General features: G+C 35.1%; 3 protein-coding genes across 9 annotated transcripts; 2 read left to right on the top strand and 1 right to left on the bottom strand.

The window, feature by feature from the left end:
* The first annotated feature begins 1,110 nt into the window (after nt 1–1,110).
* LOC128262169 (protein rolling stone) lies at nt 1,111–5,861 on the top strand. Its single transcript, XM_052996266.1, has 4 exons — nt 1,111–1,824; nt 3,472–3,823; nt 4,457–4,640; nt 4,708–5,861. The coding sequence occupies exons 1-4, from the start codon at nt 1,723–1,725 to the stop codon at nt 4,895–4,897; spliced, it is 828 nt and encodes a 275-aa protein (XP_052852226.1). The 5' UTR covers nt 1,111–1,722; the 3' UTR covers nt 4,898–5,861.
* An 862-nt stretch (nt 5,862–6,723) lies between these two features.
* LOC128261840 (protein rolling stone) lies at nt 6,724–14,583 on the top strand. Of its 7 annotated transcripts, XM_052995740.1 has the most exons (8): nt 6,724–6,863; nt 7,639–7,778; nt 9,816–9,927; nt 11,620–11,882; nt 13,417–13,642; nt 13,712–13,831; nt 13,896–14,079; nt 14,141–14,583. In XM_052995740.1, the coding sequence occupies exons 4-8, from the start codon at nt 11,781–11,783 to the stop codon at nt 14,472–14,474; spliced, it is 966 nt and encodes a 321-aa protein (XP_052851700.1). In that variant the 5' UTR covers nt 6,724–6,863; nt 7,639–7,778; nt 9,816–9,927; nt 11,620–11,780; the 3' UTR covers nt 14,475–14,583. The 7 variants fall into 7 exon arrangements, with proteins under 7 accessions (XP_052851700.1, XP_052851696.1, XP_052851697.1 ...); XM_052995736.1 differs by lacking the exon at nt 9,816–9,927; XM_052995737.1 differs by lacking the exon at nt 9,816–9,927 and having other exon boundaries at nt 6,726–6,798.
* LOC128261842 (sex-regulated protein janus-B) lies at nt 10,228–11,050 on the bottom strand. The gene is made up of 3 exons (XM_052995744.1): nt 10,882–11,050; nt 10,655–10,819; nt 10,228–10,584 (listed from the first exon to the last, which is right to left on the bottom strand). Exons 1-3 carry the CDS (start codon nt 10,931–10,933, stop codon nt 10,361–10,363), a joined length of 441 nt encoding a protein of 146 aa, XP_052851704.1. The 5' UTR covers nt 10,934–11,050; the 3' UTR covers nt 10,228–10,360.
* Nucleotides 14,584–16,626: the final 2,043 nt, after the last annotated feature.

Below are 16,626 nucleotides of genomic sequence, written 5' to 3'. Positions count from 1 at the left end.
TTGCTGTTTGTCAGGCCATTCCCACAGATTCATGCCACAGGTCAATTTCAGAATATGTCGCCTGAAATTGAATTTCAATTACAGAGGCCAATTAAATCTATACAATAAAGAGGAAGTTTCAATTGTGCTTTTTGCGTATCTTTACAACAAATGCCGCCGACACTTTCGGTTTCTTGTTCTCGGCCAATGACGAGGTCAGGAAAAAGGGTAACGACCAGTTACTCTTTTGATTACTTACAATTTGCGTTTGACGATGGGTCTCTAAACTTGACAAATGGGTATGCAAAATTCAGCTGGAATGTCCACATGTAATCGATGCTAGGCGTTTGTTAAGCGCGCAAATTGATCCAATTTTAGCTGTGAAAATGTGACAGCGAGAAGGTCAAACTGACGTGCAGCTCTTTTTCTATCTCGACAAGGTATCAAGTAATAAAAATAAAAAAAAAATATTTTAATAATTGTACAACCCCATAGTAAACAATATGATTCACAATTAGTGCTGACGATCTAACTGAATAAAAACCTTATCACAGAGCTGATTTTCATCAAATAATTAGTTTTAATGAGAGAAGCTTTATTAAAATTTGTGTTTTTTTAAACTAATAATCTCTTTTGAGGGCCTTGATCTAGTTAAGTATAAAACGAAGAGCTGAACAAATTTTATATCTTGTAAAACCAAAAGGCCTCAAATGTTTTTAACGAAATAAGCACCTGGTATTGTGTTCTCGATTTATATGAGTATTTATTATTTTACTATTAGGATATTATGATCAAATAAATCAACAATAACCGACTATGTCAAAGCTACTTTCATTTAAATGCCAATTATCTGTCTTTCGAGTGCATAATAGCACTCACTCTGATGGATTAGATAAGGCCGAACCCACTTTGCTTATCGTTCTTCGAACATTTCCACCCTCAATAATGTAGGTCAGCTGGAATTTCGGGCATCGAGTGCTGCACGGCATATGTATTTGACTTTCGGAGCTTTTCCCTGGCACTGGTTAATGGAGATCTTAATTGGCCGACCTCCATGGCTTCAAGTTCAGTGCTGTCAATATCAGTGATACAATGTGGTCCGTAGAATTCGGTTCCCACCAACGGGAGGGTGTCAAGTGGCACACTCTTTCGGGCAGGCGAGTAGTGCTCCACATTATTTTAAATTAAATTTGGTGGCGATGTCGCCATATAAAAAGCATGATACGCCAGTGGTCGGAGTGTCCAATTCCCGTTAGGCAACCAACCGATGTGTCTAGTGATCGTCTGCCGACTGGAATCGAGTCGTCGATCACTTATTTCCGATCGGGTTCCGTATCGATTCAGTCCGCCGTTTGCAGTGCTCGAGTGCGCGTGCCAACTCGGAGCTCAGACTTGCCAATAACCCCACAATCCCATCCCTCTGGTCCTCTGGAAGATCGCTTTTCAAGATCAACTGATCGAGGAGATTCCATCGCTCCTTACTCATCGTATTCCACTGCCCTAACTCTCTCCACCTATCTCTCGTCGCAACTCGTGTGGGTCGTAAACATAACTCAAAAGCGCTGCTGAAGTCAGTAGCCGGCTACACGCGACTCGGTTCGGAAGTCTCCGCTCCTAACAATCGCCAGTTCCAACCAAAAAAAAAAAAAAAAAATACCCAAAACACGATAAGGGAGAACACAAAATACAAAATTAAAATAAAACAAGTTAAATTAATAATAAATTAAATAAAAAACATATGAAATGCAACTTTTCGACGACTTTTGCAAAAGCTTTAACAAGGAATTGCAACGAACGAATTTTGGTTTCGCATACAACCGCGTTCATTTGTTCTACAGATCTCAGGTGAGCACTGAGTAGCCCGTAATTATTGTCCAAATACAGCAGACTTTATCGGTGCTGTAACAGCTCAGGTGGTATCATGCGGGTAGTGCAAATAGGCAGTAGCAAAAATAAGTGAAAACATTGTAGTCACTGTCATTAGTGAACCCAACTCTTCATGTGAGATCACAGGGCACGTGTTTCTTGAATACGAAAAGCTGAGGGGTTATTAGTGCTAAAACTGTTGAACTTAAGACGTTTAAAGTAACATTTAGTTTCTAGAAGCTTAGAAATAATGTTCGTAAACTGTTGTTTTCTACAGGCAACGACGCACATCTTGGCCATCAACAATCTAACAAAGTTGTGCAATTAAAAATATAATTTGATAAGAGAATCACCAGTAAAAAGTGTATTCAAAATTCATCTAATAAAAATATAAAAATAATACGTCAGCCAAAAAGCCCAAATTAAAACTGAGTGCCACAGGGCATTCAACCATCCATTAGGAATACAAAAAAAGAAAAAAAAAAAAAAAAAAGAGAAAAGTGGATTTCATACAAAAAGTTCGTTAGAATGTGCTCAACAAAAAAAGCGAAGTTCACATGAAACATAAAATGTTATGGTGAGAGCACAGTATACATGCGAGCATTGTTAATTAGCTTGAATTTAATTAGCACAACTAAACTAAAAGCTTGGCTGTCTTTAAAGTGGTAGTGTTTTCAACAAATATCACACATGAACGATAGTTATATACAGAACCGTAACCCACATAGATATGAAACTATGTTTTAAGCTAACTTTTTATGAATGAATGAAATATTTAACAATACCATATAGACTTAGACATACCAACCCATACAAATAACCAACTATATGGATAAAAGTTGTTTGTCAGACGCATTATAAATACCAACTTTGATAAGAATGTCTAAGCTAACAACCCTATTTTTTTCGTTTCATTGTGAGTAGGAAAGAAGCAAACCAACTAAAAATCGGCAACAAATCAGCATTATGAGTCATTTGAAAAATTGCCCAAAGCGATTCGCCCCTTAAAAGTAATCCCCATGGCAATGCAAAATTCTGGGAAGTAATGGGAGCTACACCATAAAAACTATTACACATTTCGCACCAATGAAATACTAAGCAAATCAAAACAGGAACCAGAGTACTGTTTTGGTTCAGGCCATAAATTTTCTAGGCAGGCCTTATCGGTCGGCAAACGTGCCCATAAATATCCATGGAGGACCGCGTAATCTGACAAATCAACTGACTTTATTTCCGTAATAATTACGTACAAAACAAATAAATTTGAATATTATTGCACACACGAAACCAAAAGATTTTGACACGAAGGTGGAATTACTTAGACAGGCCCTAATTCTGACTACGTCATTGGGAGTGATAAGCATTAAATCGTGATAAGTGCTCTCATTAACAAATAGAATTTGTTTTCGCTAATTAAAGCGGGCAAAGGTGTGAAATATTTTAATTGAAATGTTACATAATCATTAATAGATCATCAAGCAAGAGTCAGTCTGCGATAAGGATGGACATTGCACTGTTAGCGCAGTAGAAGCAACAAAGTATGACGACTAATAGATGTAACAAAATAGATTATGTACCATTTAGTCATCGATTTTTATACAATTAATAAATAATTCATTCTTGCAGTGGCAAAAGGATGAGATCAACACAATATACCTGCTGTACCGTTGGCTATGGGCCCTCTTTTTCCTGGGCGTGTATATCATGTGCATAATAATTCAGTTTTGCGACGGAAAGTTCTTTATCTACATGACCAACTGGGGATTCGGGCTGTGCACGATCACCATGCTGATTTCCGCCGTACAGGTCACCTGCTGGCACTTCGATCTGAGGAATACCCGGAGTCTGGTGCAGGAATCCGCCCACAAGACCGAGACCTCGAGGGGGTTGAAAATATACTGGTGGCTGTATAATATGACCCTGTCACTGGCGCTGATCATATCAACAGTCTACTGGGTGTTCCTCCATGGAAAAATGAGTGAGTATACGTCTGTATGACGTAAAATGTGCGGAAATCAATCTATTTTTCCTTAGACTACTATATATAGTCTATCATTTTTGTAAATTGCTTATATCTATTTATTACGTTTTCAATTAATAAATTGAAATTAAGGAAGTTTTCTGATCAGAACGTATTAAACTTGTTTTCCCCCAATTTGTGTTTCATATTTAAGTTGGTTAAAATAACTTGATTTCATTTTATCATGCATAATATTAATTATGTTTTATTAAAAATATTTTTACTGGAACTTTCTATCATTTTTATGATCTTAAATTGAGTTGTTAATTATTAAGAATAATCTTAAAAGATTTCTAATTGAACTTATAACAAATATTATATATTGAATGTTTTCCACGAATAAATTAGAATAATAATATTAATGCTTTATTATTATAATTATTTTTCCTGAAACTCTTTCATATTTATACGTTTGCTTATCCATTAAGTCATAAACTTATTAATTGAAATCTAGGAAGAATTTTTATTAACTCATTAGCAATTCACAAGTTATTGCAAAATTTGTGTTGATTTTTAAAATGGGTGTAAGTAAACACGTTTTCCTTTTGATACGTAATATGTATAATACCAATATTCTATTATTTTATATAGATAAACCCATGCGATACCCAGCTATAAGCATTATTACCCACGGACTAAATTCTGTGATGATGATGATCGATTTCTTTGTCGTGGCATTTCCACTTAGGATCTTGCATATGGTTTACGGCATGAGTCTGGCGATTTTCTTCTTCATTTTCACTTTTGTCTACCACTTATGCGGGGGTACAGATGAGTAAGTAAAGAACATTACCCGCATACGCTACACTTTAAAACTGATCACTTGCATAATCCTCCTGCAGATTTGGCAATCCCTATGTGTATCCCATTCTGGATTGGAACAATCCCAACCGCTGTTTGGTGACATTTGTGGGCATCTTTGTGCTCATTATGTGCTACTGGATGCTGCTCTTCGGACTTTACAAGCTGAAGAGGATGTTCAACAGGGCATTCAGTGTGGTTTGGACTCCCCATGCAGTGGGTCTGATATGAGGGATTTGAAATAGATGAAAGAGACACCACTGACACCCATGTAATATCACCTCATTGGCACCCGCACATATACCAAGTTCTATTAGCATCGCCAGCATTATGTAAGTTCCATTTAGAACCCATCCTACATCACATTCGCATGCATTTATTTATAATTAGTTTCTGCTATTGTAAGTTTTAATCTTCTGGTTCCTTAACTTTGAATTGGTTTAGTTTGGTATAATAAGAAATTATTTTGTTACTACATATATGGATTAAATATTACTATGAAACTTGTTGAAATACTCTAATTGATGTTATCGTATTTAAGTGATACTTCAAGAGAATTATGGAATTGCATAAATATAAAACGAAAATCGGAATAAAAAGTGTATATAAATATAAATTGTGAATTTATTGATATAGAATAGTGTCGGAAATCTATGGGAAAGCATTGAAAAATAATAAAATTATTCTAACTTAATACTTAAGATATTGTTTTTGTATGTTTTCTGTCATTATCTATCGAATACAACCAGGGATTTATTATAATTTTAACAATTTGATAAGTATCTATATTAAATCTTAGACTTTTGCTTTATTCAAAAAAGAATAAACCCGTAATGGTTACTTAAATTTTTAGTACACGGTATCAAGTTCAATGGCACAAAGAATTGGGTAACCAGAATAATTACATTTTTGCTCACTTTCTTAACCCAGTTCCAAGATTTTTGATGTTCTTGAATAAAACGATGACTAAGCATTTTCCTTGTATCGTTGCAGTTAGATTACAAATCCAGTGTTTACACAGAAAAAACCGAGTTAAGTTCTGGTTTTAAATTACGAAATTTGCCACTGTTATTAAGACATTAATAAGCGCGAAGTTGCCTTCTCTCTTTTACCAAACTGTACCCGCAGGTAAAATCTTCTACTTTTGTTTGGCTGCAAACATTTGCCAAATAAAAGCACACAAAAACTCACAAAATACGGTTAGCGAGTAATTAAGCTCAAAGTGGATAAAAGAGGAGGGCAGAAAACAGACCAAAAGGCATCCATCGGTTTTTATGTGTGCCTTATCGTTCTATTAGTATCGAAACACTGAAAAAATCAAAAATAAATTCGAAGTAAGTATGGAAAGAATGTAAAAAAATCTTATGAAAATAAATATTTTTAAAATTTTTAAATTAAGTATTTAAAATAATAACTATTTGCAGCACATTTTGATTAGATTAACTAAGAAAAGAGTATTCAAATAATAAGATGTTCAATATTTTTCAAATGAATTAATCAAGGTTCGTTTATTGATTTAACTAAAACAAATTGCTAAATGATAAATAAATCAAATATAATTGAATAAGATCTTCCAAAACTTTAAATATTTCCATTAAGCTTTAACGTCTAATTCAAGGTGGATTCTACACAAATTAATAAACATGTGGTAGGTGCTTTGGGGTAATGATAAAAAAAAGTTTCGTATTATACATTTTATGTTTATTTAGTCATTACAATTATCAGCATAAAAGGCGATATTTTGTCGAAAAGAATAAGCAAAACACTCATTAAAAATGTTTCTAAAAGTATATATTTTTCAAGAAAAACTACAAACTAATAAATAGTACCAACTGGAACTGAAATGACTACGAAGTTTTTCTCTGTGAAGTCTCTCTCTCTCTTTTATTTCTCAGCCATAAAACACATGGGCAAACACACCTGGCTACGTCGACGTCGACGTCGGCGTCGCAGCAGCCGCGTCTGCGCTTACGATATTACGATATAACGACATGACGATATAACGACATACGATCTAAAACGGCGCGACTCCACCAGACCAAAATCCAAGCCACGATCAGTTGAAATTCTTTTTTTGCCGTGAGAAGTCGTGATTTGCGCTCTGTTCTTCGCAACTTTAATTTGCTTGCTTGGTGCGTTTACTTAATAGTATTTATATATTGGTTGCTGTTGTTTCCCCGGCTGTTCTGGTGCATCGGTGCGTGAATGTGAAGTGATCGGTTGGTGTAATACTCAAACAGACTAAAAATGCACAAGGCACATCAAACAAACAAACAAACAAACTCGAAATGGCTAGATACCGTTATGCAAAGTTGTTGTTGTTGTTGTTGCTGTTGCTGTGGTGACCCAAATAGAAATTACCAACCAGGCCAAAAAATAAAAGACAATTGAGACAGCCAGACCGCGTTTATAATCCGCAAAGTACATGGCGCAAAAAAAAAATTAATTGAAATAAAGCTTGTGTTTGACACAGCTGAAGAAAAATGTTAAAGTGTAATCAATATGAGAAACGTGGAAAACATTTCTAACTTGAGGAATAGTTGTCAGGATAAACAATATAATAATCAATGTTTCTTTCACAAACAATGTGTTTTGTATACTCAGTTAATTAAAATGGCAAAGCAAAGCTTTACCTTAGAAATAAGCGCTATCTAAAAATATCGCAAAGATACAAATATACAAATAAAAAAGAAAACAAATGCATTCACTGATTTAACAAGCTTTCTATTGCTTTTAATTTGTGTGGCTTCTAAAACATTTCTTTTTCCGTTTCCGATAGATTTTATATGAAAGTAAAATACAATCTTATGGTGTTTTCTGTTGGTTTAAGGCTTTTTGAAAATTTTAAAGAAGATGTACAGATCTTATACGTTCTGAAATGTACATACCTAATGGTAGAGTTTCTACTTTCGTGGCATTTGTTTTGCATACATATTGGCTCATTGGGTTTTACGTTACACTTCGAATTTTAGGCACGTCCTCAAAAAATGTTAATGAAAAAGCGAGCTGAGTGAACGATTATAAGTTTCCTGTTCATCAAATATCAACAATTCCAATTAAATTCGGACTGCATTGGAATCGGACTGACAGTTGCACTTGCAATTTGTTTAAGGTGAGTCTGGCTATGTAAAATCTGCAAATGCGGTTTAAATACCCATCGAATCTTTAATGTTAGCTAATTGACCGGCTTCCATAAGCAAACTAGTTTGTTCGCATTTTTTCTGCGGGTTACTTTGGGTGGCTTACGAATAATACAGGCCAGTCAAGATTTGTTTATTTAAGCATTCTCACAAACATTATAGATTTATTAAGACTTTTATTTTTTTTATTTATTCGCTTCCGGTTGCTCGAATTAGGAGAGTAAATTTTGCACCTTTGATACAATAACTGACCTCGTTAAGTTCGATAATAACAATTATTTGAAAAACCGGATTCATTTTATAGCAGAAAGTAGTCTCATATATACAATTTCAAGAACGTAATGAACAAAAGCTGGACTATGAGCTTCTTTGGTATAACACAATATTGCTAAATAAACCAATAGTTTCTTATCTATATTCCCAAATCAAAAATACCAAAAAAGGTAAACAGTTTATATTGCTAGCACTCTACGTATAAAAAACAATTCGCAGACTAATTATATTGAGGGCCCCAATCGCCAATCAGGATTTATCAATTGGCCAATTAGCGTCTTAAAGTAGTCGGTAAAAAACTTAAGAATTTTTATGATGATTTTCGATTGGTCTTTGGACAAAGCTTTTGGGCATCCACTTGAAAATCATATGAAAGTTTTTTTTAGCTATGCTTGTGACATTAACATAAGAAATGCTTTCAATGGCGTTGAACTCTTTTGATTTCACTTTCTATTAAAATGATTGAAAAGATTGGAACTGGTGAATAGATGACGTGTCTTATCTTATTGATAAGTGGATCTTGATGAGGGAGTAGTTAATAATGGAATCTAAAGTCTTCGTCTTGCCATTCACTCAAGCGGTTTGACTTCATTCAAGTCGAAAAGTGATTTACACAGCTTGTAAAGGTCAACGAGTTTTATTTTAAGGTTCAGTTTGGTACAACTTCAAGAGCCATAAACCTAAATATCATTGCCTACAGTGCGTTTCAAAATAAAGGGGCACTTTAACTAAGTGAGTAAACGTAGATTTTGGGTTATATCCCGTAGAAAAGTTTCGCAAATCCGAAATTTACATCAGAAGTTTTGGTAGTTCTGGTGGTTCATTATGTACCAAGAAATAGAGATAAAAAGCGAGAAGTTAAAGAATTTTAATGATGATGATTCATTGCATTTTTTTGTTGGCCAAGTTTATTTTAAGTCTTACCGCAATCGTTTGTTTGTATTAACGTTTTACCAAAACTGATTGCTAGCCTTACCGTTTTGAAACGCACTGTAAACATATGTATTTCGACGGCAGTTGGTCTCTTTTGTTGACGAAAATGTGGCACAAGGGACAGCCGAAAAAGCGTGTAAATAAAATCCACACTAAACAAGACTTCAAACCGCCTTGGCCACCATGGCGGATGGTTAAGAGTTTGTTAACTGAATTAGCCGCCCTCCTTCTCAAGTTTTTTTCTTGTTAAAATGTCTCATTAGCGTGATATTCGTGCAAGTTCAGGGACAATGAACATTGCACTCGAAAAATGTGTTTATAGCTGAGTTATACTCTGGAGAAGTAATTATTATTTAGACGTTGTTTGTATAAGCCAACGCAATTGCCGTGAAAGTTATGACTGAATCCATGTCTAAGGTCTAGAGTTTCAGACGGAAAAGCTGTTCGCGATTCAGGTCTAGTACACCAAGCATATGCCATTTTAATGATTGCTTAAGTAGAAGTTATATTTTTCTGTTTTATACAGAGGATAAAAATAAAACTTTTTTAAGAGGCACGTAATATCTTATCAAGAATGCCAAGGGCACCAGGGTAATCAGAAGAAAAACAAAGATGTTTTATCTAGTCATAGCCCATGATGGCAGATTGTTGTGAATTCAGAGCCTAGTACTTTATAATTACTCAGCACTTTGGGCGCCTGACATCAAGGTTGTTTTTTTTTGGTTCTGCTTAAATGTTCGACCTTAGTCAGCTAATTAATATATTTATTGCATAACTTTTTTTTTTTTTTTATACAATGACAGGCAAAACACAATAACTTGCTGAGGGTCTCCACGTCCGTTAGCCTGCTGAAGCGAATAATTATTCACCGACTATATAATAACAGAGCGCTCGGCGAAGCGAATGAACTGTCTGGTAAATTGATCCATAAATGATGCCACCCCACCGAGCCACTTCATATAATTACATGAATAGTCGGTCACACAATGGTCGCTTTATTAGCACGATTAAGCAGTCTACTAGGCTCAAGCCTTCACAACTTGTGTTTCGCATTTCGCACATTACGCGCTAACCTTTTTAGTGTCAAACTAAAGGGTTGCTAAAGCTTAATCCGATAAACCAAGGATATTTAACACCGCGTTATGTTGTTGTCGAGAAACTAAAGTCATAAGTTCACAGTACAGTCATAAGTACAGAGAGTAAAAATCGTTCCGGGACGCTTGTCAAATTTTTTTATTAATTAATTGAAATTTTTAACACTGTCCTAAGACCAAAATTTATAAAAAAATATTTAAGCCAATAGAGACTCAAAACCGAAATATTGGCCGGACCAAAAGTATAAGTTCCTCTAGGGTTCCATACCGCCAGATTCAGCATCTATCTTGTGATCGTTGTAGATGGCTTGAAGTAATTCACGGGCAGCTTCGTGGTCGGCCTTTCCCAGAGCCTGTGACCTTCCATACAGCTTGATGTATTTCTTCTCCTTGTCATGAACCAAGTAGCCACCACCCAGACCCTGGGTGCACAGTCCCATTGCCTCAGCCTCCTTTTTTAGTTCATCATAGACATCGACTGAGGAGAAGGGTGAATGCAATATTGATATTGAATAAACCAAGAGATCGTGAGACTTCTTTGAACTTACGATGATACTTTGCTTTGGAATGGCTGCGAATCACCTGCTTGGCACTGCCCATCTCCCCATGAATGTAAACGTGGGCCATCATGTACTTGGACTTTCCACTTTCCACTTTGGCCACAGGAAATGCGACCAGACTCCGCATCGGCTTCTCGCAATATAGTCGCGATACTAGCCCCAAGATTTATCCATTATAAACGTGTTAATCTACACATTGTTCTTCAGTCACTCACCTTGCAAAATTGGCCGCCAGACGGGCTTCAGAAATTTTCCTGCTAACTCCATCAAAACAAGAAATTATTTTCCTTTTTACAAATTAAAGATGTTAGAATGGGACCGAATTGTATACTTGTCGTCGACAATACTGAGAATGAACTGTGGATAAGGAAACGTCTCAAGCAGGGAGAATGAGTTTTATATAAATGTTTACTAAGGTTTGGAAACTGTATTCTAAGGAAATATTGCCTTCGTCTTTTTAAAAGGATTGGGGTAAACAAAATAAATTGCATTTTTTAAATAGTTTGGAATCAAATATAAATGTATCATTTCATTTATGTAATTATTGTAACATAAGGTTTTTATTAGAAAATGTCGATATAGAATGCCCAAAATCAGCTTTTATAAGAGAGCCGATTAAAGTATGTAGTGTACTTTACAAAATAACAAAACACAAACTAAAATCAATAAAAAACTTTAAATTATCTTCTAGAAAATTGCATTTTACATGAAACAATATGTTTGATGTAAGCATTTTTAAAATAATTAAAATTTTTTTAATTTTAGTTATATTTTTTATATAAGCTTTAAAAACAAACAATCAGCTTGCAAGTTATATAATGTTTATAATTAATTAAGTCTAGTCAATCATATACATTTACTAAAAATTATTTGCCGTTACCATTTTTAAAGTTATACAAATTAGTTGTTATATATAATATATATTTAAAATTATAATGAAACGTTCGTTACAGCGATCTGTGATAAGCAATATACAACTGCATCGAGAATGGCATCGCTAAATACGATTTAAATTGCATAACCGCACAGTAGACTATACTTGCGTGTATCGACTGCTTACGTAAAACCTCAAGTCAAATTAAGTCCGGTTCTGAGCGGCACAGAAGCCAGCGAGATGAGCAAACTCCAGGTGATCGTGCACCCCGTGAAGAAGGAGTTCCAGCGCAAGAGCTGCGGCTTCGACCATGATACGCCCGATGATTTTGTCAAGTCGCAGGTAAGAATCAATTCACAGGATGGGTCAGTTTAAATAGTTCAATGAAACATTGACGACAGTACAAATAGCCGCGTCCTTGGGCCCACAATAAAAACGCCTCCGCTCGACACGCACCTCAGCAGGTGTGTTTCTATTTGATTTGCACTTGGGCTGCGGGTCAATGTACATGGTGGGCATTTTAAAGTGTAGGTTAGTCATTGGCTGTAGGCTATCATAGAAGTTTAGAGAATAATGTGGGTAAAGGTCTTGGAAATACCCAACAATTTTTACTAAATTAAGTAGCAGGTGGTACTAATTCATGAGTAATGTACGATTAATTTGTTAAAAGTACAAAGTAACTTTAGGGTGTAGACCAAGCTTAAAGTAATATGTTTTGTTTAGTAATATTAGAAAAAAATGTTTTTGTTTTTTATAAAACTTAGGATTTATTAAGATTTTGGCTTTATGCCTCATTTAATGTTCTAGTTTATTTAAAATGAAATAATGTTACATAATGATAATATGACAATTTGTTAATAAGCCTTAACCAAATCGAATCTCCTTAGCTTTGGGACAGTAAAAGCCATTGAGCGTTTTAACATTTTGTTTTGGACTTACCTTGAGCATATTTAATGACTTCTTTTATTCAGAGTATCAACAGAATGGGGGTCTGTTTGGGTACGAATATATATGCACAAACTGATATATATGACAGTACACTTGTCTTGTGTACACCGATTGCTCTTGCATTGTAAATTACTGTATTGAAATATTCATAAGCAGCAAGACGTTACAAACTGGACGGTCGGTCAAAAAAGCAATTCTTTAAACATGCGACAGGTACAATAAACTTCGCTTCTCAAGTCAGGTGGCCTTTAACCTTTCTAAGTCAAAATTGGGCAAAGGTTCAATTCGCTGCCTTATGCAAAAATTCACATTAACATCTTTTTACAAAAATTGTAATATAAACGTGGTACCGAATAATCAGTTATAATTTATACAAATGAATAATTATTAAACTAACGTAACAAAAAAATTTAAATTCCAAAAAAAAAGTATCATAAATGCAAATAAATATTACGAAATTTCCGAAGCACTGCTTTGGTAAAAAACCGCAGTAAATCCAAACATTTTGTATTCAATTAAAATATATTTCTTCCATTTCGTTTTTTGGTTATTTTGTATGAGAACATTTTTTTAAATTTTTTATTTTATTATTTCGGGAATTAATTTTAAATCTGAACATTTAATTAATTTTAACCATATTAAACTTAAAGAAAATGCATTTATATCAAATAGGAACTATTTTAAATCTAATATAGTCCACATTATTTAAAACATTTTATATAATATTACGATTAAATATTCAATTTAAATATTCAATACTAAATTTTGAATTCAATAGTCAGATATTTATTTTTCTATTTTCTTTTCAGTGTAGTGATCAGTGAAGCTTATCTTGCATCTTATTTCCATTTAAAAATTTGTATAATATATTTTTTTCCCTTATTATTAGTGTAAAAATGTCTAAATTAATTCTTTTAATTCTTCATAGTGGCAGTCATGCACAAAGAGTATGGCGTATTTGTTTTATCGTTGGTTCATGGCTCTTTTTTTCGTGGTCGTGGTAATTATTTCGATGTGGCCAGAAGCAGATGATGAGAGCAGTTATTGGCTGTACTTTATCTACATGACCAACTGGGGAATATGGATGTGCATGTTGACGAACGTGTTGGGTGCTATTCTAGTCACTGTTTGGCATTATCATCCAGAATATGCGGGTAAGTTGTTCATACAAATTGTGTAAGTCTATCACGGAATGCTAAGTGGTATTTACTTATATTTCCCAGATAAACTCTTGAACATTAAGAGTTCCTTCAGCTATTTTCGAGTGTACTGGGGAATGCATATAATAACCTTGGTTCTGTCCATTGTCATCACCATTATCTACTGGAGTATTTTGTACGATGGTGAGTTATTCTTGAATTTGTTATACCTTCTTTGAAATTAATGGATTTTATATTTTTTCTCTAGCTAATGAAAGCGCCTTGGACGCCACGAATGTACTCACTCATGCATTTAACTCGATTTGCATGTTCATCGATCTGTGGATTGTAGCACATCCGATGAGGTTGCTGCATATATTTCTGCCAGTATTATTCGGAGTTGTGTTTGCCGTCTTTTCATATATCTATCATTTATGCGGTGGCATTAACAAGTGAGTTTAATGTTGGGTAACAAACTTAAGTAATGGTTTTTAATTCACCATTTGTTTTTAGGAAAGGCAAACCTTACATCTACCATGTAATTGACTGGAGCAAGCCAGAAAACGCTTTTATCACTGTTGTTGGCGTACTAATCCTGTCCTGTTGCGTCTATGTGCTGCTTTTCGCCTTCTTCAAGCTGCGATCATTCCTTCATCGACGCTGTCGCAATGCAAATTTTGTACTGCCCACCAGTGCAAAATCGAATGGTCAAACTAATGGACTGGACGATAAATCCGGAAATGGAATACAGCACTCGCCTTCGCGCATATCAATGGTATTGGGCAATTTCGCTGGCTATGAGAACCAGGCCTATTCACCCACTGGCGAACTCTCGAACAAAAGCTAATACTTCAATTAAGACTGTAGTAATAGCCAAATTAATTTCTAGAATTTACAACCAGTGATATTATAAATTATAGTTTTGTGTTAAGTAAATAAACTCGTTCTGTGCAGGACTTTTGGTGAACGGTTCCTTAAAATTAAAACGAATATTCAAAAATGCGAGTGTCCTTCTGAGGAATCAATTCTGAGGAATACTCAAACGAATAACACGTTTAAAAATTCTGATCAAAAATTCAAACAGTTAAATGTTCAAAAAGAAAAACATGAATGTGCACAATAGCCTTCGGGTTTTTCGATTCGATTGACACGCCCACCTTTGGGAACTTTACAGTTGATAATTAAGAATTTATAACTGACCATAGATGGATGGCCCCAAGTAAATATGCACTTAAAAAAACTGTAAGCCAATCAGGATTCTCATTGTGGCTAGCTTTGAGATGTGTAAATATTGAACTCAAGCCCTTAATCACCTTTGAATGACTACATTAGCCCAAATAGTCCCTGAAGGACAGCGAGTTAGATACAATAAACCAGCAAGGACAGGTTTAATTTTGGTAGTGGGACATGCCTATTTATAAGTACTAGCGAATGTCAGGAGATTTTCAGAGTGAGTTATATTTAATTATATGCAGTAGAGCTCATTGCGCGCAAATTTAAAATGCAATATTGAGAAAGGAAAGCGCATAGTTGTTAAAAATGTATAATATAATCAAACTTCCACCGAAAACTTCTAAAAACATGATTAACCTCCCAATATTGAATTGCTAGTTTTTGGTTTAAAATTTGAACAAAGATATTGGTAATAGAAAATATTAAATTTAAATTCCTTATAACAAAAGAGAATACAAATTAATAAAACTAAAAAAACATTTATTTGTCCCAGAAATTAAAATCTCTGTTAAGATAAACTAATAAAATATCCGTGTGTAATGAAAAATTGAAAGAGGTTCAATATTTGTGAGTCATGTGATGCTTTAACTCACTTCATATGAGGTCAAGTATGGGTTATGTTGTCCTTACCTTAAATAATGTATTTCAATAATTTATTTGAAAGCATCTTTATTTGCATGGAAGGGGTACTTTAACATTTTCCCGTCCTTTGGGGCATTAGCACCTTGGCCAGTGTCCTTAATCGCAGATGTTCGGCTTGAGTTGCCTAACACTAAGTTGGCCGCGCCCGTCCGCAATTGTGTACACACGTTGGCCAAAACGCGTAGCCTTAATTAAGTTCGAAAAGGGGATTTAATAACCAAAGGACCCGCCCAGTGGGCCCAAGGACGAGCACCAGAGACACGAGCTGTTCCACTGTGTTGTGGTCATTGGTGGTCATTGCGAAGGATTTGCTTCACGCATAAGTATTACCGGTCAGGTGTGGGCCACAATGTCGGTCGAATAGAGCCAGTTTTGGTCAATTCGGTTGTTGTTTCTGTCTCTGTTTCTGCTTCTGTTTCTGTTTCTGCTGGCCTTGTGTCGACGGCACATGACATGTCACAAATTACAACAAATTAGGCGTCTCATCTGTGGTTGTCCATGGATCGATATGAGACCAATTTGATCGATATGAAGTTTCCTTGAGCTTTGAACTTCTTTGCGTGTCCTTGACAAGCCTATTCAGCCCTACCCCTTGAGTGTCAACTTAAAAAGCCCCAGCCCCACGTAGCCAATTGAATTTTAATCGAACACATTTTAGAAATTTGGACAGCTGGCCACGCTCCAAAAGTCCGGTTTCATTGAACTGCAACTAGAAGCAAACTAAATAATTAACACCAATTAATAGTGTGAAATATTAATTGAACGCTCGCCCACTGCACATCAGACAGCCCAGTGTTCTAATTCCCATCTATTGTACAGAAAAGCCAACCCTCCGCCGGGTTTATCAATTTAGGGCCCTTGTCACTGTTTGGCGGCATGATTGCGCAATTTCTCTGCCATCAAAAGCTCAGAAAAGTGATTCAGAATGAACACATACCGTTTGCCAGTCTCATGATAGGTGTACACTTTGCCAGGGTACCTTGGGATATTTTCTTAGGACCTGTTCTTAGGTCGTAAACGATGGTCCTTAAACATTAAACATTAATTAATCACATGAATCCCAAATGGAATTTAAAAAATCATAATTGTTTGTATCGGTTTATTCTTTTAAACTGATTGGTATA

Source organism: Drosophila gunungcola, unplaced genomic scaffold (genome assembly GCF_025200985.1).
Source record: "Drosophila gunungcola strain Sukarami unplaced genomic scaffold, Dgunungcola_SK_2 000001F, whole genome shotgun sequence".
NCBI lineage: Eukaryota > Metazoa > Arthropoda > Insecta > Diptera > Drosophilidae > Drosophila > Drosophila gunungcola.
This window is presented reverse-complemented; position numbering and strand designations above follow the sequence as displayed.